This window comes from Rhinolophus ferrumequinum, chromosome 18, assembly GCF_004115265.2.
Source record: "Rhinolophus ferrumequinum isolate MPI-CBG mRhiFer1 chromosome 18, mRhiFer1_v1.p, whole genome shotgun sequence".
Lineage (NCBI taxonomy): Eukaryota > Metazoa > Chordata > Mammalia > Chiroptera > Rhinolophidae > Rhinolophus > Rhinolophus ferrumequinum.
Window position 1 is genome coordinate 19736701 of NC_046301.1, and position 25391 is coordinate 19762091.

Consider the following 25391-nt stretch of genomic DNA (forward strand, 5'->3'; position numbering starts at 1 on the left):
CTTGGTGACAAAACCGTACCCAGAACCCAGATGTCTGACTCTCAGTTTTGTGGTCTTTCTGATACTTTCAAACCCAATTTTGAAGATCATAATGATTGACTGGATGGTACTTTTCCATTCCCATATAATCCATTACAATAAACAATTAAAAAGTAATTTTGGCTTTGCAATCTTGTGACAAGTATTAATGCTTATTTACATAATATTTTAAAAGAAATGTTCATTTTTATAATATCTATGGTACTATAAACATATAAAATGAACATAATAAAGAGTCATTCTGCTGTAAGTTAATATAAGCTCATAGGGAAAATAAATATGTTTAATTAAATTTAGGAAAAATGTATAGCTAAATCATTTACTGTAAAATAATAAGGACCAATAAACCATTATCTCTTTACTATTCAATTGGAATTTTTATCAACATGCTATATGAGTAAGTACCATCTTCATTTGACAAAGCAGGATGCTAAGACATTTGTCTATGATCTGGCAAGTCAGTGGTGGCAGTAGGAATCGCATAATCCTTGCACGAACCCAGCAAATCGTACTTTTACTATTCTATAATGTTAACCAGCATTTATTGAGAGAGTACACTATGCCAGATATAGTTCTAAGTACTTTCTTCATATTAACCCATTTAACCCTCACAACCACCCATGAATTAGGTACTAGTATAAAGCTTATGCTGCCGATGAGGAAAGTGAGGCACAAGAAAGGGAAGTCACTCAAGGTCACAGGATTAGGAGTGGCATGACCAAAATTTGGAGTCAGGAGAGGTGACTCCAGGGGCCATGCTCTTAACTACTATATCATACCAAGAAAATGGTTAAGATGGTAACAGAGAGAATTAAAATCTACGGGAAGGACCCTATCACCGTCCCCCTCCTTCATTAGATCCCCAAATTATAAACATTCTTCCCTACTTGATTTCTCAACTGAAAATCTTAATGAACGGTACTATTTATGCTCGTTCCCTTGCATTTACCAAGAGTTGCTAGTAGATAGCTAAGTTGCATCAGGAGCAAGAAGAGACTAGGGATTGTAGGAACAATGTATTGAACACACTGATTTTGAAAAAAAGAATTCTATTACTTTTTCTTTTTACCTATGCATCAACTCTAGAGCTGCACGTATTTTACTGTCGGCAAAACATGCAGAGAAAACAAGGCAAAATCAGCTAAGCAGTTAAGTCATAATTAATGAAGAGTCCATGGTACCCCATTGTCTATGCCAACAGAGGGTAAGAGAGATGGAAATGAGAAATGGGAGGTGAGAATTCCTGACATTTCTTTCTCTGGAGAAGCTACAAAGCAGTGAGTGGGTCATTCCTAGCCCAAAGCCACTTGCCACTTCTATTTCCTGTGTTCTCTCACCCTCTTCCCCAAACTCTGTCTTGACTCTGAACTGGCCCAGCAGCAGAGGGTTTTTGTTTGTTTGCTTGTTTTTTGTTTTGTTGTTTTTCTGTTGTTTTTTTTTTATGCTTCAAGTGTTATTCAACAATTATTTCTGGACAAGAATAATGAAATGTTATTTACGCCCATCAGTAGTTCATTGCGTGGAACAGATGAGAATGTTATTAGAAATTTGTATGGGAGATTTGTGATGAGACTCAACCAATGAATTTAAAATCATCTTACTGAAAACTCCTCCATTTGTGATGGGGTTAGCCATTAGGAGGGCGGCTCCAGCCCTGCTCTGCGTTTGCTGCTCTGTGACCATGAGTTGGTTATTTAACCTAAGTCTCAGCCTTCTTCATTTGTGAAATGGGAGTAAGAGGGAATAGAAACAACTAATATCTGCCTTTTGGGGTTCTTGTGAGCATTAAATGAGATGACACGTGTAAATAATAAGGTTGGTGCAGTTCTAGACACATAGTACACAGAGACACATTAGCTGTCATTGCTGTTCCACTTAGGGCTCCTGTGGTTCCATGGGGCAGAAACTACATGGTCTAATTGAGGCAATCGGGGAAACCAGGGACTCAAATGCTATCAGGAACTCAGATTCCGTGTGTAAGCTGCGTCCTCTCGGCCTGCGGTGCTCATCAGGCAAACTCCTCACCAAAGAGCACTGGCTCTGATTTGAAAAAAACAGAATTTCCAGGTAAGCAAACTGATTGGCTTAGCTTGGTTAGGGACCTTCTAGAGATTTGCTGGGGCGAGAAGTAGTGGTGGTGGTGGTAATGTTGGTTAACCCCGAGGTTAGAGACAAGAACACAGCTGGCAGAAAGGTGACAGGGGGAATAGTGCATGTTCTGAAAAGACAAAGACAAAGGATATCCGCCCAATTGCTATTTAAAACCTGCTGTTCTTCTCCCTAGCTGCTTCTCCTCCGGTGGCTTTCTCTCATTGAACAGTACCATCATACTTTGGATGGCTTGAACACATACTTCAGATGCATCTTTGTCTCCATCCTGTCTCTATACTTTCATCTACCCAGCTAGAAAAATAGTAAAATTATATAATGTCTCTCAATACGTGAGCTACACCACCACCACCTAAGTTCGTTCCTCACCTTAAATATTTCAGAGGAGCCCTGTAATTGGTCTTCCCTCCTCCAGTCCCTCTTTTCAATTTGTCCCCCACCGACTGCCAGGCTACCTTCCAAAAAAAGTTTCTGCTCTGCTTTGGTCCGGGCAGACCTCTCCCCATCACCCCGTCTTTCCAGCCTCTCCCCAGACAGCTCCGCTCTTCCAAGACTCACACTGCAGTGCGACTGGAATGCACTTCCTACCCTCCCAGGCCTTTACTCATGCTTCTCTCTCTCCACTGAGGGAACAGCTACCATTTATCTTGCCAGATTCAATTCAAATGTCATCGCCTCAATCTCCAAAGAAGACGAAGCTCCCCTGTTGCTTCTCTAGCTTTTGGTCCCTGTTACAAGCATGGCACAAGTATGTGTCAGATGGCTATTTCCCCTGTGGACAATGCGGTCTTGCAGCATAGTAAGAATTTAGTGGACCATAAAGACATTGCCAGTCCTGGTACTCAACAATATGTACCAAAATGGAGTTTAAAACAAAGAACAGTCCGACATCAACACATTTACTACCATTCTTGTCCATATGGACTTTGGCCAGATTTATTCGGATACCAAAAATTGTAGGGCTTTGGTTTCCTCCCTATTTTGTTGTTTTTGCTTTGTAGTTTATATGATTATCTTTTCACTTTATCAGGTCATCTTTAAATGGCCTTTATTACTTGTTAAGCATCTCATAAATTTCTTTACAGTTCTGGATTTAGATGAGCTACTGAAATGCCTTACTGCCATTATCAATCCCATGCTGAAGATTTTTACTACGTACAGTCTATAAGTCTGTACAAAGCCTACTGAAAACATTAATTACAATCTTTAAATTTTAATGGCATGGAAAGAAATAATAGTTTACTTTTTCTTAACACAAAATCAATATACAGCACATCCTCGAATGTTTCATTCAACATCGTTTCGTTATAATGTTGATGAGATGCCATAGAAGCTTAACTCTTGTTTCTATCAATTAGCCTATGGTAAAATTTGTTCGTTACACATAGTTTCACTTAAAGTCACAGAACCTACAGACATTAAGTGAGGGGTTACTATATGTCAACAGCAGAAAGTTTTGAGACTATATAGATCCATCACTCCTCCAAAAATGGAAAAATAAAGTCATCCATTATTCCAGCTTCTACAGATAACAACTGAAAATAATTTAGTGTTTCTGTATATATGTATGTATGTAAACATATACAAATATGGTCATAGTGTACATTGTTTTGTACCCTAATTTTTTACTTAATTTTTTTATAATACTTTTATTGTTATAAAATAATTACCTATTGTGTCATTTTTTTATTGTCTGCATTATATTGTATTGCTTCAGAGGACTCAACAATGTTTAATCAAATTGTTATTGTACATTTACTCTGTTTCTGGATTTTCTCCGTTATAAATAGCACTTAAAAATTGTATAAGGTTACAGCTAGTTCTCTGTATATCTTATTATGCAAACAACATTATAGCTAAATATGTGTAGACATTAATAATTACTTCCTGCAGAAAACTCTCAATTAAGTAATTCCTGAGTCAAAAGGTAGGCAAAATTGTGAACCTTGAAATACAACAAACCTTTATTGAAAGCTTACTAAGTGTCAGGCACATTACTATTGTATCTCAGTTAATTCTCACAGCAACTTTATCATCCCCATTTTACAGTCATGGACAAGGAAGCTTATAGACGTGATTTGCACAGGTGTTAGCTGACTCTGTCAGTGCCCCTCCCATACATTCTGCAGCCAAAGGCTGCCGACACCAACACCTGGAACTTTCTGTCCAACTGCTGAGCCCAGGGTAAACTAGAATTGCCAGAGAATTAGTCTCCCCGGAAGCAGCTCTCATCCACTGAAGGACGGGAATTGGGGGATAAGTACACCAGCTCCCTTGTCCCTTTACTGGGATAACTGATTGGTTTCTGCACTGTTTCTTCAAGTGTTCCAGTAGGACTGAGCTCCACCTACCCACAGTGGTAACTGGCTGTGGAACCTCTCCCAAATAAACTATGTGTATTCAAGGCCAGGTCTTGAAGTCTGCTACTGGACAGACTTCAATCATATCAAGATATCACAGCTGTTAGTCTAATAGTCCAAAACTGTTCACCTATCTCGGCCCAAGCTTTTACAGACACGCACAGAATGCCTTGCAAGCTTTGCAAAAAATACCTGAAAACGCATATTTGAGCAAGAACCATGAGTCACCTTCAGGCTGCAATAAAAAGTAAGTTTATTTATTTATTTATTTATTTATTTATTTATTTATTTATTTAAGTTATTTTATTTACTTTGAAACTCTAATACATAGAGTCAAGTTATCCACACTCTTTAGAGCAGGATACGCTTTTAGTATTGGTCTGTACATGCCCCCTCAATTGTTCTTAACACATTTTTCTGCTTCATCCCTTTTTCCCACTCTTGTTTCCTTTCCCCTCAGAGGCCCTCTCTAGTGTGTCACGGAAGAGTCTGTGGAGTGCGGCTGGCACACCACAGGCCAATCTCACCCTGACTCTCACCCGCCCCTTTCTTTCTCTACCAGCTCCCGCTTCTCACCACACTTCCCATTGTCTCACATCCTTGCCAACCTTCGACACTATTTAACTTTCTAATTTTGTGCCTCTAAGTCATGCTTTTATGTAAAAGAATATCAACCCTCTCCCTTGAAATGCTCACAAAGGAATATACACATATAAGCAACTCTTGATTATTTAGGACCTGAACATCATTTTGTGGATGCTTGGTTTCTTCATTGTCATCTTTCTCTTTCTCTGACTATCCCTAGCCATCATTATTATCATTTAGAAAAAAAAAAAAAAGTGGGTCAGTAGAGGACATTTATGGGAAAAATAAAGATTTAATCTTAAACAAGTCCAGTTTATTAGTTATTAACTAAATTTTTATATGTTTATTAAGAAAGAAAGTTGAAATTACTAGGTAAAATAGTTTTTTAAATATGTGGATTGAGTATATTAGGAGTATATTATTAATGTCATTTAAAAAAATCTATTATATATTATTTTTATTGAGCGCCAATTAAATTGAATAAGCTCTAAAGTCTATGTAACTGTTAAATGAAGATCAAGCAATTGTCTACACTACAAATGCATTTGAGAATACTTTGGATAAGTTTCAAAATGTTGAATTACATATTTCTTTCTGAAGTTACCCCTTTTGTGTGGTAGAGGAAACATTCATAATTTGGCTCAATCTAGAAAGAGGAAGTATGATCCACACACCACTGCTGTTTAACACAGCGAATTCTATCATCACCCTGGTTCTTGCAGGTGCAGTGCCTCGTCTTTTCTTGCAGCCTCTAGGTAATGGGTGCTAACAGCTGTGCTGTCGCCTCTAGGTCTGCCACACGGTTAGTCTCCCGATGAACTATGCAGGCTGCTCTATTGCTTCAGAGAACATTTTCATATGCGAGGCTTTGAACTTTAAGGAGAACACATACATTATGTTCCACATGTCACTGCTATTCGGTATAACTGAGTCCTCAATTTTCAGAGTCTCCAAGTTCATCCTCTTTAGGATGAACCAAATAAAAATAACTATTCCTTATTTTCTCTCAAAAGGAATCTGAGACATTTTTGCACTATTTCTTAAAATGTGAATGACGGAAAACAAAAATTTTAGCAGCTTTGTAAAGAGCTATACTCTAGCAGCACTTTCTTTTTATAATGAATAGTAATAATAATCATGAAGTTTTGGTTAAAGTGGTATTCTAGACCTCAAGGGAATTTAAAGCCAGCTTCCACAAAAAACACAACAAACAAGAAAAAAAACAAACCAAAAAAAATCCAATACATTTTATTACTAGATTATCAGTGTTTATATTAATTTAGGCCACGAACTTTCTTTCCTGACATAAAACATCTCTTGATTTCCATGAAAGTCTACATCTTGGAAATTTTGTCTTAAAGATTACTATTTTAAAAAATACAGGTTTTCATTTTTTTCTTGACTTTCAAATTTTTCTATAACCTTTTATCATTTAAATGACAAATACTGTAATTTATATGACAAATACCATAGAATATTAATTTAAAAAGAAAACAAAATGCATGCTATTTCCTAAGCTGTAACATTGTGAAGAAAGAGAACCATTAGGAAAATTAAATAGGGAAAATGTATAAAGAGAGTTAACTCCACTTTAATGAGGAAGTTAAAAAAAAACACCATTCAATTTACTAAGATTCTAGTCTGCAAACAATCTTTGCTTCAGATATTTATATTTAATTATCACTGTAAGGTTATCTGTTTTACTGTTTTAGAAAGGTCATGATTTTAAATACAAAGATAGTAGTAACAAAATTACTAGTGAAACATTTTACATTTTCATAATCTCCTAATTATTAAAACACATTTTTTAATGAACTATTTAAAATGCTATTTTGCAAGTAAGGCTAACTGTTCAAAAAGGCTTTAAGTAAGATGTACAGAATACATGTTTATACCATACCTTAAGTTATTGCTTCATAATTTTGAGTAATATAATTCCATGCAGTTTGGAAATAAACCTATTTTTTTTTAAATTAGGAAATATGACTATTTACTTTTTTTTTAATCGATGTTTTTTCTAATCCTCTTACTTTTTTCTTGTGCTTGTCAGATAATGGATATTGCGAACATTTCTCTACTTAGCAAAACGTATAGAATGAAAAGGAGGTAAGTGTTATCTGTGTACTGGTGGCAGTGTGTGTAGATGGGTATAATGCTACACGGAAAGAAGTCAGCGCGACAGGGACGGGGGTGGAGGGGGGGCGGGGGGGATGGGATCTGTAACAGCTGGTCCTTTCAGATTCTCCAGTACACTGCCCGAGGTGGGTCACAGGACAAAAGGATAAAGCGGCTGAAAACTCTGATGTAAAGCAGAAAATGACTGCTGAGACCCTTGAGCGTACACCTGAATCATCTCAAGCTGAGTGGTGAGCCTTCTTTAGCATGCTTCAGAAGCCGGTGATGAACTCCACAGTACCAGGAGGCAAACTGGCTTCAAGCAGGCTTGTCTGCATGTTTTGTATAATGATAACCAGTGGTCTTCTGGGAGAAAGAGGCCATGAGTTCCTCTGTGGCAGCATCTGAGCTCCTCTCATACACTGAGGCCATTAAACAAGAACAGAAGGGTGAATTTTTAGGTAATGATTTCTAATTGGCAAGGTAAGATAACTTCTATTTAATGGGTAGAGAATAAACAGGTCTAATCTTTAAATAAATAAACAACTGCCTCCATTTTGATTCAAGGAAAAGTGATTAATAAATTAATAATAAAAAGTTTTCCGTAAAACATTGGTTTATCATATTTCCATTATAAAAATTTGTGCCAATACAAAGATAAGCCCTATGTAATGTACATGTGATATATTTAGTAAATTACAGTTAAGAAAACCATAAGTATAAAGCAGGCACTTTGATTAGATAATAAATGTTACCTACGAAAGTACAGCTATCATTATTCAGTGCTAATTATATCATAGCCTAGAGTAAGAACAGTATCTTACATTTGAAAACTGTTTATAGTTTAAAGTGTAAACATACATGTTTTTCATTTGATCTTTACAAAGACATAGTGAAGCTGCCATTGCCATTCCTATTTTACAAAGAAAACGGAGCCTCTAAGACGTTGCATGACCAATGTAAGGTGAATAGCTAGTTTGTGGCAGACAAGACCCAGATCCATGTTTTCTTTTCCAAGTCTCACACGCTCTTTCTATACCTTAGTCACCTCCCATAGAAAGCTTGTACGTGAAAACCTACTGTCAGGTCAAATGTTTGACCACTTAACCATTAGAGAGCTATTGCTGCGTACACTTGAACTAAATTACAAAAAGTAAAGATGCTCTTTATCATGTAACACGGTTCCTGAATTAACTCCTACTTCCAACACTTTTGACTACATAGACTTTCACCTAAACATTTAACATTTTCTCCTATGCTTAGGCCCAGAGCAAAACCCAGAAACCATGATTTTGTGGATGTACTTGTATGACCATCTATCATTTCAGTAACTAGTTTATGCAAATTAATACTAATATAATATTTATGGTTCTCTATATAATAGATCCTACATCACAAACTTTGCACACATTTTCTTAGTGAATTCTCACAAAGCTGTGCTAGTTAGGGAGTAGAATTATCCCCATTTTATAGATGAAGAAACTAATTCTCAGAAAGGTTAAGTCGCTTGTGCAGTGTCACAGGATGAGGTGGGATTCCATCCCCCATCAGCCTGATTTTAAAGCCCATCCTCTTTACCATTTTATTGCCGTTTCAGTACAGAGACTTAAACATACTCTCTGAAAGGAATATTGAGAGTTCCTCGTTTGAGAAATACTAGTACTTTTTGCCTTTCCTTCATGCCAACTTCTGATGTGGTTGCAGACACATGCATTTGTGTCCATCCCAGGTGACTCTAACAAATACCATGACATCATGCTAAACTGGCTCCATGCTGTCTTTCTTGTCAGTGATTTCCACAGAGCTCAGGAAGGCAGGAAGGGGTGGAAGTGCAGAGGCAGACAAGCAATTGCTCTACAGACAGACCGATTCAGACTATATGTATTAGTAGTAGGTACGGTCTACCAGAAAAATTTATCATGTCAGCACATACTACAAACATACAGAACTTTGTAGAGTTGAAGTATTTGAAATAATGCACAAAGGACCTAAATGAATATAGAGCTTCAGAGAGCTTCTTGATTTCTCTCCTTTGCCTTGGTTTCTATGCTTTCTTTCCCTCTCCTTCCTTTTATTATTTTTTCTTTACATTTTTTTCTTCTCACATGTAGTTTTCAAGAATCTGTCACATATAGTGCAGGAGAATCAGAATGAAAAATGAAGTGTATCTGCTTCTTTTCCTCACCCAGCTTAGTAATTCTGGCATGGCGTACTTGGCATTTCTTCCTTCCTCACCCAAACCAGCCCCACCGTACTGGGCTTTATTACGCAGATCAGAGTTATAATTTTGGGGAGAGAGTAGGGATGTAAGGAATAGAAATGAACCTGCTGAAAAGAGCCACAATTTCTTGATCTGAGAGAGAAGAGGAGGCAGGAGAAGAGAGGGAAGGTAGAGGAGTGGTTGACAACATTTCAGTGGAATACAGGAGGATAACGGTCAGGTTTAGGGAGTGACATGAAGATATAGGCTTCAGAATATCTAGAGACAGACAAATTGAAAAAAAAACTAAATGGAAGGATAGACGGTTTTAAAAGATAATGTTGCTTTGAGTTAAGAATTGCATCTCTTTTACTGTTCTTTGAGGACAAGTAAGTAAATTGAAATTACTTTTCTTTTAGCTTGCTGGATTTCTTTTCTCTCTTAATATGACATCATACTGGGAGTAAATCAGTGAGGAACTCTGATTTATTCAGGTTGCATAATGGTTTCAGTGGTAGATAACAGTATTCACTCACAAAACTGACTAAAAGGAAAACTTGTTTTATGAATGTTACTGTGGAATCTGCCAAGGCGCCTGTATGTCAGCTAGAGTATCATTTGGGTTAAGAGTCCACTACTCCCAAGGGTGGAGTGACTTTTAAGGGAGAAGGTAACATACTAAACAGAGAAAGGAACCAAATGGGAACAATTGTAAGAATCATCTGCCCCCAAACTTTGTTAGCGAACATTACAAATCAAAGAAATTCTTTGTTAGAAATACCCTCACGTATGACGGCCTTGTCTTTGTTTCTATCTAGTGAGTTGAAAGAAGAAATACAGGTTGATTGCAATTACTAAGTGAAACCCTAAGAATATATCATTTTGCAAATGTGACCCATGTACTTTACCAACAATCCACGACTTGTCAGAGCATTGGTATAACTATCTTTGTGACATATTATTTGCATTTCTCGATGAGACGCTGCTGCTGACACTAGAGAATTTGGGTAACCGTGTATACACGTTAACACCAATGTTAGAAACGTTCTAAGCTATTATAAAGATGCTGACATGTATGCAAATATAGAGATAGCTACTGTTTTGTATATGGAATAATTAAATAATAGTATATGTGATGAATCTTTTACTATTAAAAACAAATGAAATATCATTAGGGTGAATTTTGATTTCATAGTATGATTTTCGATAGGCTACATTATTGATAAATAATAGGAAGCAAACAATGTACTGCAGCTTGAGTAAAGGTGGCATTCCTATAATTATTAAGTGGAATAAAGTATTAGAGAAGAAGAAAATTCATACATAAAACCAATGTGTTGAGGGAGGCCCTTCCTTTTTCTTCAAATAGGTAAAAATCCGTACAATATTTGATTGTGGAAGCTGGTCCAACCCTGCACAAAGCCTCACATGTGATTTTTAGTAAAATATTTTTCTCTTTGAAACTTTAGGACTTTTTATAAGATACATTTACCTTCCACAATTCAGAATTTACTCTACTTGGAACATCTACAGGTCTAAATTGATGATGGCCAAAGGGAATTACTATTTTTTCTCTCAGTGCCTGACATATGCAGGAAGCATTCTCCTTTTTAAATGTCAGGGTCTCCAGGCCCTCCCGCACGGGTTTAGTAGAGTAACTATCGCTTCTCTTCACCAAATACCTTTTCCTCATTAGTAGGTATTTCAGTCCTAAATAAATCCATTATTTGTTTTTAGTTTAGTTCTATTCTGTCATGGAGTAAAGAACTCTTTATCAGCAAGGAACAAATGACCAAACTTTATTCACATACTTGTCAACGTATTCTTCCATTACATGTATTAGTCATTTATTACCAAATTCAAGGATTTAAATTAAGATACATTAGCAAAATCTCAAAATCGCTTCTGTTTCAGATCATCAGAACTATTAATCAGGAATATTTACTTGTAATAGGTTTCTCTAAGCCAAGTTCCTAGGAAAAATTCATGTAAAAATCTTTAAATAGATGAACAACATTATTGGAAGGGAAAAATTCGTGAGAGGTGGAGGTTGAATCTAGAGGCAAGACACTGAAAATCTTAAAATACCCCAAATTATAAACTTAAATTACAAGCGAGAAAATAAAAACTGTATGAATGAGATTGGTGAAAATTAAAGCTAGATTGAATAAGCAAAGGGAAGGAAAATGCTAAGCCTAACCATACACTGTCTCATGCTGGCTCAACATGACAAAGCTGATTTCTGGGCATTCTTACACCTCTTTACAGTCACACTATGACAGACACACCATCGATGCTTTAAAACCGATGGACATAGTATTGATAATACTGCAAAGTGTGGGAAAGGAGGATAAAAGAGGATTTCAAAAGAAAATATTTTTGTATGTTGAATTTTTGCTTCGTCATTAGATAACTGGGCGGCTATGTAATTCATCAATCAAGGAATCAATCTTAATTATGAATTGATCATGTAATTTTTTACAATACGCTCACTAAATAAGGAGCACCCTGTTCTGCTGTGGGTCCCTAATAGACATCGTGTAAACGAGAAACAATGCTGTCAGATGGAGAGAGACTGCACCTAGAAAGACACACCGTGGTTTGCGAATAGGAAACTGATTACTTATGCAACAGGATTGTCTTCACTAGGTCCAGAAACAAACAAACAAAAATGTGAAAGGGGATTCAAATAAAGTCTGAAGAATGTCCTTTGGCCTCTGAAAGGAAGCAGGGAAAAGTGGTTGAAGGAAGATGCCAGAGAGAATTAAAAGACATGGTCTTCAACATGAAATCAAAGCAAGACGTCAGGTTTTGTGGGAATCTGTGTCAGCACAAGAGCAAAACCAGGCTGCCCTCTCACATCAGCCCGTGCTAGAAGACCTCCGCGCGCTGAATCAGGTACTACTCCGCGGCCATTCTCCACCCCAGCCACACCCCAGCCCCAACTTTCTATTTCTTGATGATTCCTTGGTACCGGTTTCCTGCCTCCTGGTGTACAGCTCTGAGTCTGATGCCTTCTCGACTTTACTTTTGGCATCTTTTATCCAGACCTGACAACACATCCTTCATTGGCCCTGCAGCTCTGCTCGTGGGTCCTGCCCAAATCTTCTGCTTGGTTCCTACAAGTCCTCGGTGCTGGGTGAACTGTGTTCCCTGAAGGCAACAATATTCTGCCACATTCAAGACCTGGCTTCTGAAGACAGCGCTGACTTCCCAACTGCAAGGGCCACTCTTTGTACAGTGAGTGTGGCAGTGAGCCCGAGACCTGGAATACAGCCTGCCTGGTCCCCCAAGGCTTCCACCCTTGCTGGAGAAGTCAGTGACAAGGATGAACTAACGTGACTCTATTCCAGGTACTTGCCTGGGAGAGGGGTTGAGTTCTTCCTGGAAATATCTACAAGGAGCTCTCTCATTCCAGCCCAAAACCTGGGATAGGAGGCAGAAGGAGTTTGCATATTTTGTTCTTTTAGACATGCCCAGTTTCCCTGCTTTACATTCCATCAGATCATCTATTTCTGGTTTTCCTCCCACCTCCAAGGACACTCCTGCTGAATCCTCTTTGTACCTTCTTCACCCAGCTTTGCCTAGGCCTTTTTCATTCATCCCTGTTAACTCTCCTTCATTCCACAGCTTCAATATTCCACATTCCACATTCAAAATCTCCTTCATTCCACAGCATCAATATGCTGAAAGTTACAGATTTATACATGATCAAATTTATACAGTATCTCCAACCTAGATTTCCTTTTGAGCTCCAGACCCACACATACCACTCTCCACTTGATCTCTCCTTGGATTATCTTAAAATCTCCTCAAATTCAACATATTCAAAATTGAACTCTTGGTTCCCCCTCCCCCCAAGTCTGGGTGCCCTTCAGCATTCTTTACCTCAGTAAATGACACCAACATCCGTCCAGCTCCACAGCCAGGAACCCAGGGCCCATCCGGACACCTCTGCCTTCCTCTTCTTCCGTATTTAGTGTGTTATCAAGTCCTTCAGAACCTACTGAATCTGCTCTCTACCTTCACTACTACTACTAATGCCCAGAGACTTAGATCAGGGTAAAATAATCAAAGCTAATAATTACCAAAGGCTTAATATACACCAGGCAGGCACTCTTGCAAAACTTTATGTAAATGACTCTTCTAATTCCCTATGCATTAGTTTCCGAGGACTGATGTAACAAATTACATTCATTATTAGACTATCCTATAGCACAATCATTATCTTGCAAAGTTATAGATCAGATACAGTGCATGGCATGGTATCTGTTGTCCAGAAAATGCTCAATAAATAGCTGTGAATAAAGTAATGTGATCATGTCACCAGCCTCATCAAAAGTCATCAAAATTCCACATTACTTAAAAAATGAGTTTCACACTCCCCAACAAAGCTTTGAAGATCGTCCAACCCATCATAACATTAAAAAAAAAAAAATCTTAGAATGAGGCAGCCTTCTAAGAATGTTTAGAAGTCATGTAAGGAGAGATTGATAAATTTAGCCACATACATATTCAAAAGTTCAGTATGGAAAAATTTCCTAAACAAGGTAAAAAAAAAAACAATGGCCTACAAAAATACTCACAACACCTATTAAACATATGCCCAATTTCCCAAAGTTATAAATAGCTCCTGAGGAAGCAGGAAACTTCATTTTTTGCGGTAGGAATGTAAACTGGTGAAGCTTCTTTGAAGGAAATTTTAGTAATAAAAATAAAAACATAAATTCATCTCCACTCTGCACTTTGACCTGTAGGAATTTATAGATCATCTCTCAGCTATTCACTGCTGCACCCTTTGCAATGAGAACAGATTGGAAATAACCTAAATGCCCACCAACAGGAGATGGTTAAATCCATTACGGTATAACTGTATCATAGGATACCATGAGGCCCATGTTTGTATGTATTAGAATATAGAAGAGGTTAAGTCATTTGTGAGCAACAAAAAGGACACATATGTATATGCATATGTGTGAATATTTTTGGAAAGATAAACCAGAAAATTGTAACTGTATTTGCCTTTGAGAAAACTATGACACTGAGTACAGGGGTGGACAGAAGACTTATTTTTCACTGTAAATTCTTGTGTTGTTTGTATTTATTTTGCCATGTGCTTGCATGAAGAGAGAGAGAGAGACAAAGAGAGAGAGAGACAGAGAGAGAGAGAGAAGCTAGTTCTCACCTAATTTTCCAACTCGATCTCACTCTATCTTGTCATGCACCAGACAATTCATTACTTCTGACCCCAACAAGCATGTTCATGGTGTGTGTGTGTGTGTGTGTGTGTGTGTGTGTGTGTGTGTGTCTGAGTGTGTGTCTAATGTTCTATCGTCCTCGACTCTCATGCTTTCTGCCTGTAGAAATCCTGCTCCTGGAAACTCTGTGCAGCCTCCCCGAGTTTTCAGCGTTAGAACCAACACTCTTATCTCTGCACTCGGAGAAGCCCGGTTCATCCTGCTTTGAATTACACTTACGTTTCAAGCTGGTCGCCCTCATTAAATTAGCTCCTAAAGGGAACTGTGCATCTTGTTGACTTCTGTGTTTCCCAAACTTGGCTTTACTGAATGCACGTCCTTCACTGGAAAACACTGAGTAGAAGACTCATCTAGGAAAACCTGTGTTCTGCCGTGACCCAATTTTAAGGGTGATAGAGAAAAATATCTAACTTGAATACAGGAATCCTCCTTGACATAAATATCTCAAAGAGCAAATAGGAAATCCTCCAAGCTGAAAATAAATAGTCCATATCAAATAGGATTATTACAAGAGATGTACGTGAAGTAAAATAGAAAGCTATGCTTTACATATATGAGGTAAGAGAAGAATGAAAGAAAAATAATTTCAGTTGTAAAACAGAACAGATAGCTCTTGTCCTTTTTTTTGGTTTGTGTTTTAGCCAAACACACCAAACCTGGTCATAAAACAGGCAGATAGTGATTTTTATCATGAAGCCAGCTGCTTCTCAGATGGGGACAAACAGTGCCGTCCCCTTTGCTGCCCTGTCCCTCACCTTCCCTACCTACCCCCACACACTGAAGAGCGACGCGATGCAATTCACTTTACTGCTTGATACCCACAATCGTTTCTAAGTAGTTTCTTAAATCATACTATAAGTTTATGTTACTTTTTTTTACTACTTACTTTTTGCTGTCATTTAAGCCCATTTCCTCTTGTCCGTGGTGACATGGGAATATAGAGGGTCACATTATATATTTAACTTTCATATATCCTAAAGCACTTTATGGTAATTGACTATATACTACTTTCTATAAACGTTAAAACCAATTTTTTTATGCCTCTAGAATATTGCTATTGTGCTTTAGACTCTATAAATAGGTACACTGACGTCAGGTCCATTTCTGTTGGCTTTGTAACAACACACAATAAAATCATATAAATATAAAAGCTAAAAGTGGCAACAATTAAAAGTTGACTTCAACTTACTGTTAATGCTGTTTCATACTCTCCAGCAGCCAAGTATGCTAAACCCAAGTAATAGGAAGCTTCTCCTTCCATCTTTTTGTTGTTTCCTAAAGTGAAAATGCAGAAAAATAACCATGGCTTTAAAGAAATTGATTTACTACGACAAACAGAGTCTTTGCTTTTTAAGACAGCAGAAAGTTACTATAACAAAGCATATACATTTATCAATAATCCCTGCCACCTAACTGTACTGATTAAAAAAGGTTGGTGTTAATACAGTTGACCTGGGTCACAGAGGTTGGAGTGCATTTAGCACGGTAATTATGAGGGGCTATCCTCTACATACACAGCCAGTATTATTATCATTGTCAGATTCCTATGTAATTTCTAAACCGGTCTGCCATGACACACATCATGCCATTTCCTAAGCATACAATTTATTTACATTTCATACACTAAATATAACATAAATCTGACATACTTAAAAAATCATTAAAGATTCTTATACTTAAAAGGAACACTATTATTTTCCTACTTTTGGAAATCTTTGGCTGTCAGTGTTATCTAACTCCTAAGTAATACAAATGCTGACAGATCTGCCCTCGTTTTTTTTTTTTTAAACTTTTTTTATTAGTTTCAGGTGTACAAAACAATGTAATAGTTAGACATTTATACCCCTCACAAACTGATAACCCCTTCCCCAATCTACTACCCCTCTGACATCGTACACAGCCATTACATTTCCACTGTCTCTATTCCTTATGCTGTACTCCACTTCCTGTGACCATATATATATATATATATATATATATATATATATATATATAAAATTATAGTTGATATTTAAAAAGTGTCCTTAGATTTCTGAACTCTGAATTCCAACCATGATGGATTTCAGCTGGAGCTAGCAATTCTCTATGCTGTACTCTCACCACTCAGTGAATTACCACCCGTGAAGGATGGCTCAAAGAAAACGGGATGGCAAATGCCAGTGGCAGTATTTTTTTTTTTTTCTTCTCTAGCAATTTCACCAATTGCAGAGAATTATACCCCTAAGATCTCACTTCAGCAGAGTTGATGGTGCCAATGATCCAGTCTGGGGAATTTTAACTCTTAACACTTAGCTGGGCACTCACTTTTCTCTGCTATCGGTTTATGAGTGCTAGGGTAGGGGTGGGACTAAGGAAGAGAAAGACGACGTGGAGGAAAGCCTACGAAAGAAAGTTGCCTCTTGAATGATCGCCAGTTGATTATATATGATTTGCACTTGCTGTGTTAAATGCTGTACCTGTGATAAAGCTCAAAAGAGAGCATATGCTGATGTATCATCTATCATCATTTGCATCTACTCGTCATTGTATGTAAAGGGCAGCCCAGCAAAGAGGAGGAGAGACAGAAAAATCTACCCTTGTTGATAAAGATTTTGAAGCAGCTAATTAAAGAGTTGGGTCACACCAAAGATTAATTTTAAAATAGTACGTAGCATGAGAACTTTTCCTGATTACTAGTTGAAGACAAAGTGAAAGTTAAGATAAAATGAAAGCAATAAAATAACGGAGGAAAATGTCAGCCCTATTAAAGTTGAGTGACACATGTACCAAGGGAAAAGAAAAGGTAAAATACTCTTTAGATTATGTAATTTGAGTGGGTTAAATCAATATTGGCTTTGCTACCCCAATCAATGATCATTTATATTAAAGAAAACACTATGTTTTAATTTTCAAGACTCTAGGAACTCCCCTTTCTTTGTGAACTACATTACAATTTGGCCAATGTGAACCTGAAGTAAAATACCTTTTCCTAATTGATATATTACTTCACATTGAAATTCCACATAACTTTCCATGTGACTAAAATCTGCTGCTGAAATTGATCTAAGAGATAACCTGTAGGGAAGGTACTAGGTCACTCAATGAGATACATCTTCTATGGAGATGATTTCCTGTGGGTATTCTAACTAATATCATTAAAAGACATAAAAGAGAGAAAAATCTGTTTACTTTTACTCTTTGGAAGACTAAAATCACACCCAAAAAATCAGCCTTGCTTATCCCAGATAAGCCATCAGTTACTCCAATAGAGCAAATCCATACTGTATACAAGGCAATAAACTTGAGTTCAGCAGCACAACTTCGATCTTTTTACCTTCCTGAAAAGGCTACTCTGTTAATAAATTACTATATGATAATAAAATATCCCTGCATGTCACAGAGTAAAAGCTTATAAGCATATGCTCCAAATTTTTCTTTGTATTTTATATACTGGGGGTGCCAAAAAATGCATAAAATGCATACACATGACTTGTATGCATCTTCTGTGATCGGTATATGACAATTTTAATACAGTTTTTTCCTTTCTTAAAATGCGTATATTTTTTTTGGCACCCTCTGCATATGCAGGTGATATAGAATAGTAAAGATGTCATCAGCTCTCATAGCGTTTTTGCTGCTGTGACACCTGGGGATCACGTTAACCAGCAGATCTGATACAGTCGGTCCGGGGTGGGGCCTGAGGGGCTGCTTTTCTTACAGACTTCTGGGGATGCTGATGCTGCCAGGCCAAAGGCCACACTTTGACAGGCAAGGGTCTAAAATATATCGAGTTCTATTTTCCTCTTACTCCTATGCATCATATCTTCCCTATTACCTGGAAATAGGAACTTTAGAAACAACAAAAGGTCTCTCAGATTGTAAGAATAATGTGACTTTACACACACACACTTTAGTTTTGCAAATGACCTTACCTCTCATTATGGGTTCATTGTTTTATAACACTACTCCCAGCGGGTTGTAATTTTGGAGATAAAGCTTTCAACAAACTAATGGATTTCTTGTTGTGAGCACTAAGGCACCTCTGTTTTACAGTGAAATTTGAAAGTATATTGATGGCATTTGTCTTTGCATTTCATAGGAAATAATCACCCAAACACATGACGATTTTTATGCCACTCTTGGGAGGAGCAGTGTCTGCCCATTAAAGGAAGCAATGTGAGAGGGTTCTTTTCCACCTACCTTCTTGGGTTATTTCAAAAGCTTTTATTAGAATTCTGATGGCCTGTTTGTAATCTTTATTTTCCAGCATTTTGTCTGCGAGTAATCTGTAAATCCTCAGGAGACTCTCGCAGGCCAACAAGTTGAGAAAGCGGCCTGTCTCATCCTTCCATATCCGCCCTTGTGTCAATTGATGGAATGCTTCATAATGCTCGGCAGCTTCCAGAAGCTGACCTGAAGAATAAAAGCCATTCATAAACATAAACCACAGGTCATAACGTATTTTTAAAAATTTTGCGTACATCTTATGTTTTACTATTGAGGGTGGGGGTGGGGGTGGTGGACCAGGAAATACAGTCAAGGATTTCCTAAGGCTGGAGGACTTAAACGGGAAAAAGAGCCACCTCCATTTGGACCTTAGATTGAGTATTGATTTTGGGTGAACACCTGCTAGATGGATGTACTTTGGCTAATAGAAATTGACTAGGATTACGTATGTTTAGAGACAGTGTGAAATTCCAGTAATTATTATTAATAACAGTCACATTTAACATTACATTCGCAAGGTACTGTGCTGTGTGCTTTATATTCATTTCTCATTTAATCTTTAAGAGAGTCCTGAGGAATAGGGATTGTTATGATTCCATTTTACAGAAGAGAAAGCGAGGGTAAAGGTTTTACCCAAGATTGCATGTCCAGTGGCTTAGGAGAGCCAGGCCATCTGATTCCAGGGCCACGGCTCCTCACTGTCCTGCCCTGCTTTCCTCACAGACAGCATTCTCTACTGTCAGGAAGAATTCGGGTATCTTGGGAAAGAATGCCTCAGTTCCAAAGTTCAGATTTGAACATTGTGGATCTTTAAACTACTCAAAGTTTGACTGACTTTTCCAAGCAAGTATTTATATACTCTGCTGAGTTGTGAGTCATTAGAAAGTAACTTCATTGCCTTTCTGGATTATGTTTTCATGCTATAGTCCAAAATACATCTTCTCAAATCCAAACTCTAAGTTAGCTTTCAGTCATTTCGTTCCTTGACACGTGAGCAAGCCCACTTCAGGAAGCGTCGTTTGCAGGTCCATGCTGTGCATTGCCTTGTGGACACGCTGTAATGTCAATACCCTTTTATGGTATTAGAGCGACCTAACCAGAATTAACTGGCAAAGCACTGACATCCAGGCATTCCGACAGAAGTGGTTAAGAGCAAGTGAAGGCTCCAAGATGACAGCCTTTACTCTTTTTGCTGTTGAGCCTTAGGCTGATTAATTCATTAAACTCTGTGGCTGAGTTTGATTATTCTGCAAAATAGGATTATAGTGCAACTATTCAAGAGGTTATTGTGAAAAATAAATTAATGCATGTTCAATACCTGATGCAGAGTATGTTCTCAATAAACATAGCTACTCTTATTAGTTGGCACAGTAATAATCGTTTAAAAATATCCAACAGGTCAACTGAAATACAGCCATTCATTTTTTTTTCTTTAAGTACAACTTACTCTTCCTGCAGAAAAAGATAACTGAGTCCTTATAATAATATTATAATGGCTGATGAAATTAACCTCTGTAGGTCATATCAGTCTCAGTATATTCTCAAATAGGGTTCATTGGATATTACCACATAGTACAGCCACTGCCATGACTATTGCACATAATTTCCCCTTACTTTTGCACTGTAGAAAAGAATAGCCAAAGTAGAATACTATTCACACAGAAATACAGCAGAGGTGGATACTCAGCAAATAATCTGCACAAAAATTCATTAAACACATGCTGCACATGCAGAAGGAGGGCTTATTAGCAAAGATATATACAGAGAGGGGAATGAGTACTACAGAGATGTTTATAAATTTGTACTATGAAATTTTCACATGATGAAAGACTACAAGCCATAAATACGATATTATATAAGAATATTTCATTACATGGACTGGTGTTTATAATAAAGTAAAATATTGGAAAACATCAGAACACAACTACAAAACATTATTAGTGATATATGGGTGATGGATGGTTTCTTTTCTGTTTTTCTTTCGGATTATTGGCATTTTCCAATGTTCCTATCATCAAAATATGTTCATTTGGTAATAAAAAATATACAACAGAAGCTATTTAAAAAAGAATGCCCAATCCTTTTTCATTTTGATACAAATACACAAGGTTCAAGTTCACTGCTTTAATCTATCTTTACGTTTAACTGACAATTTTTCTTTACCTCCCAAAAGAAGGCATAGTTTGTCATCTCTCTCTGTTGCACCTCTCACCAGAAACACCTTTCTCCAAATACCCAGGACCCTCATTTTTTAAAAAACTCGAATGGAGCATTGACATATATGTGTGTTATGTTTCCTCTATTAACTATATTTCTGCCTGTAAAGTATCGCTCTGCATCCCTGGGCAGATGTATACAAGAGTTCTTTTTTCTCCTATCCAGCATCCATCTATTCATAAAGTATAGATACATATTTCTCTTTGGCCATGTGAATAGGAAAGGGTGGCTACAGGGAGCTGAGTGTTCACATAGTTCCAGAAGAAATTGGGGATGTAAAGAGTCTAAGAAAGACCTAATGGCATTAGTGGTCACACACAGTAATCACAAGGAAAGAGGATCCAAAGGTGTGTTATTAGAATAACAGGTTTACTAAGACTTCCAGGAGGACAGCCAGGAGATGAAGGTCTGGATAACCCAACTAATTACAATGAGATGCAAATGAGGCATAATGAGGTAAATAAAATATAAGAACAGATAGCGTGTCCAAGATTTGATCTACCTGAGGGCGGAAAGGGGAGGCGGAGAGGGGAGGGAAAGGTAAATAGTGGGAAAATGACAGATGGAGGAAATGGGGAGAGGTGTGAAGCTGGGGAAGAATGAAGAAAACATGGGGACTGTGTCTTTGTGTTCCATATAAGCCAGACTGCCCTCTGTCACTGATGCCGTTAGGCCAACTGGACAGGCTGTCTAAGCAGGAATGATGGGAAGTTCTTGGAACTTTGGTGTCAGTTGGTTACTACAGAAGGCGGCCTTGGAGTGATTGGGAAATAGTGTTTCTTTTGGTTGAGTTTGATTTTTGCTAGAGCCTTTGGGCTAGTATCAATGTACACTTAGCTCATGATTATTGACCAAGTTTCAGTCCTTAGAAGGGTCTACTTGAGGTTTGCTCTGAGGAAGGATCATGGTCCAAGATGCCCAGGTTAAAAAAAACAGGCAATTATTCTTTACTTGGTGCTAGTCAAAATGCAAGGTTTTTTTCTATATACATTATCTAATTTAACTTTCAAAAAACTGTTAAAAAAATTATTATAGTAAAAGACACACTGCCATTAATCCCCCTGAAAACACCCCCCCACCACCACTCTGAACACACTTATCCTATCGTTCTTGCCACTCTCTGAAGCAGTTCTAGAAGTCCTCTTTCGTGAGTATCTTTAGTTGCATTGTCATGGCTGCCTCCGTGTCCTGAATCGTTTTGACTTGGGGGAAGAGTCAGAAGTCGCATGGTGACAGATCTGGTGAATAAGGTGGAGGAGGACACATCGTAATATTTTTATTTGACAGAAATTGCCATATACCAGTAGCGATATGTGACACGGAGCATTGTTATGATGGAGGATGATTTAGGGCACACTTGAAAATATACCTTCTCTCAACTGACTGACTGCACCGAACAAGTTGAAACTTGTCACACACTGTTACTAAGGTTCCACGCGCCGCTACCCCTATTGAAGATCCCTGCCGTTCTGTTGGATGGCACTCGGCAGCAGCATTCACTGTATTTATTGGTCACACCTTGTATTACTTTTACACTAAAGAGGAAGCCGAGGGTCACAAAGGTTAAATGAGTCAAATAGCTAAAAAGTGAGGTTGAGGACTTAAATCTCAGATCACAGAAAACCCACACAGCTTTGTTCCACCGCATCAGGTACTGGCCCACAAACCAAGAGTCGGAATTTTAAATGGAGTAAGCGACATTCTCTAGACATAAGTCTCTCAAGTAAGAGTAGTGCTTAAATTATGCAATTTCTAGTCTCTTCCAGTTCTATAGCTCTGTGACTACTCAAGCGATCGATCACAGGTAGCCTCTAACATAAAAACACAGATATTTGTCCCGGTACACCTCCGATGGGTCTCTCTGAAGGAGTCTGACATACAACCGGCTATGCAGCCCGCATCTAAATTCCCTGCTTGCCCCGAATCATGTGGTGGCATCTGTGAGGGTACCTGGAATTCCTCAGGTGCTCCCCATGTAGTCACCTGTGACCATATCTAGCTCTTCCTGTTTTCACTTCCCCTTCCTTAACTGCTTGGCTGCAGGTGAGGCCACTGGGGATTCTGAGCAGCACTATTTTAGACCAAGGTTCCTACATAGAGTGAAGTAGAGCTTTCCAGTCCTTCTCGGATGGAGGGATTCATTTACAAAATTGATTGGAGGTAAAAAGGTCGGTAAATAAACCAGCAAGGATTTGATACAAATGACCATAAGCACAGAAACAATTTTGCTGCAATTTCTAAAGGCTGGTCAGAATTGGAAAGTACATATTATAAAATAGTATAATATTTGTCTTAAAAATATCAAAATATATGTCTATTCTACAAAGGGAGCATAGTAATTTATAATAAGTATGTAGCTCCCTTTAAGCATGATTAACAATGCTATGATTTTCATCCAATTTATATTTCCAACTGTGAATAGGATTTCAAAGATTTTATTACTTTCTGAGTAAAGACTTATATTAAGACTAGATATTTATTAAAACATAATGCATCCTGTTTTTAAATTGAATACGCCTGTGAGATATATCACAATACGTTATCACTGCTGTTTGACAAAGCTAAATGTAAATATAAATGAATATCATGAACCAGATTTTCCAATTTGACTCATAGCATCCCTTTATAATCTCTTCCAAGTGTTCATAAGAAGTCTCCCCTTTGTAACCAAATACACTTTAATAGATCAGAACCAGGAAAGGTTTCCAGATTCTACCATCAATCTCATTGAAAGACAAGTAACGAGATAACTGTCTTTTTCTGGAATTATTAAGTGCAAACATTATTTCCCATTGAGGAAGAGGGCAGAGAGAAGAATGATTACATCAAGGTATCACAAACATAAAAGTTAACTGAAAACAGGACAGAAAAGAGAAGCCCTTGGGAGTGCTCAGAGATGCTGAAGATCTCCTGAGGGGATATGAGCTCCATTGTGCTGCACCAGGAATTGCCAGCAAATCTTCACCATCACTCTGAGCGACAAGGATCACAGGAGTAACCATTATAAGGAAGATGTACTATTGCTCACCTATGTGCTTGGAAGGCATGGCTCTATGCTCAGCAAAAATCCAGAGTCCACTAACATTGCAAGTGACTCAGAGAAGAAGATGGAGCCAAAATGCTTTGTCGGAGGGACAGGAATTGGCCTGCCACCAATACCATTAGTAATCAACGCACCTCAGTAATACGAGGTAGTATCAGAAATCACATCTTAGGAGACACAACGTGAACACTGTGTAAAACAAGATGACCCAGGTATGGATACAAGTAGCCTAAGCCTCAGGTTTTGTGTGTGTGTGTGTTGTTGTTTTTTTTTTAAACAATTATATGACATCTACAAAAACAATAAAAAGGTTGCTATGTATTTATAGGTTTTTTTTTAATTAAAGTTTATTGGGGTGACAATTTATAGTTTTTCACAGGAAGAAAAGACTTTTAAAATAAGACTACTAGAAAGGAGCCTCACTTTACCTAAAGCCCACACAGACAAGAAATCCATCCATTTATTTAAAAATACAAACAAAACCCAAACAATGCTGTAAACTGCAAAATTGCTTGGTAGGATGTTAAGACAAACACTCCTCAGAGAAAATAAGATTTTATATATTTGGGTATTATCCAAATTGTTGCTTGCCCCTCTTGCCTGCACTACATCTCTGAAAGTTTATAGATATTTGTTGTATCACAGCAGATGTCTAGGACAAATATTAAGCAAAGGAGAATGTATATGATCTCTCCCATTTTAGTTTTTTTTTTTTAAAGGAGGAAGATTGACTAGATATTAACACAAATGGGTTTAAATGGTGAAGCTGCCATAAAAGCAGGAACATAAATGTAATTCTCCCAGCCGCTATTTTGATGCACATTTTTGATTCCATGAATATTTTATGAAATGGCCCAAACTAAAGCCATATAACATTCCTGCATTACTGATGCTTGCGCCCGTAAGCTATGAACATTAGAGGCATGATTGAGTGCATTAAAATGAACTCATTCAGCAGTGCATTGATTACTTGAAGGGGGAGGGGAAAGGAGAAGAGAAAAAAAAAAAAAAAAAGAAGTTGCTCCACTTAAGAAAACAGCACGCAAATCTAAAGTTTGCAGTACAATAAGGGTGAAAGCAAGTTTGAAACAAATAACATTTTATAAATAAAGCGTGATTCTGTCTAGACCTGACATTCATTAGGCAAGGTGTTAATTATGTCCAAAGATGGCTCCTGGTATCGTTCAGGTAATTTAAAATGTCACAATCTCCAAGATGCACAGACTGGCCTGCTGTAGCTCCATGCATCAGCAGTTCTG

General features: G+C 37.7%; 1 protein-coding gene across 1 annotated transcript in view; it reads right to left on the reverse strand.

Annotated features, from left to right (window-relative positions):
- The window catches only part of TTC29 (tetratricopeptide repeat domain 29), a 176135-nt gene that overhangs the window by 98009 nt on the left and 52735 nt on the right, over nt 1–25391 (reverse strand). The window contains exons 6-7 of the mRNA XM_033134605.1: nt 18846–19058; nt 15856–15941 (exon numbers count right to left, since the gene is read on the reverse strand). Coding sequence (XP_032990496.1) covers nt 15856–15941; nt 18846–19058 — 299 coding nt within the window. The remainder of the gene's footprint in view (nt 1–15855; nt 15942–18845; nt 19059–25391) is intronic.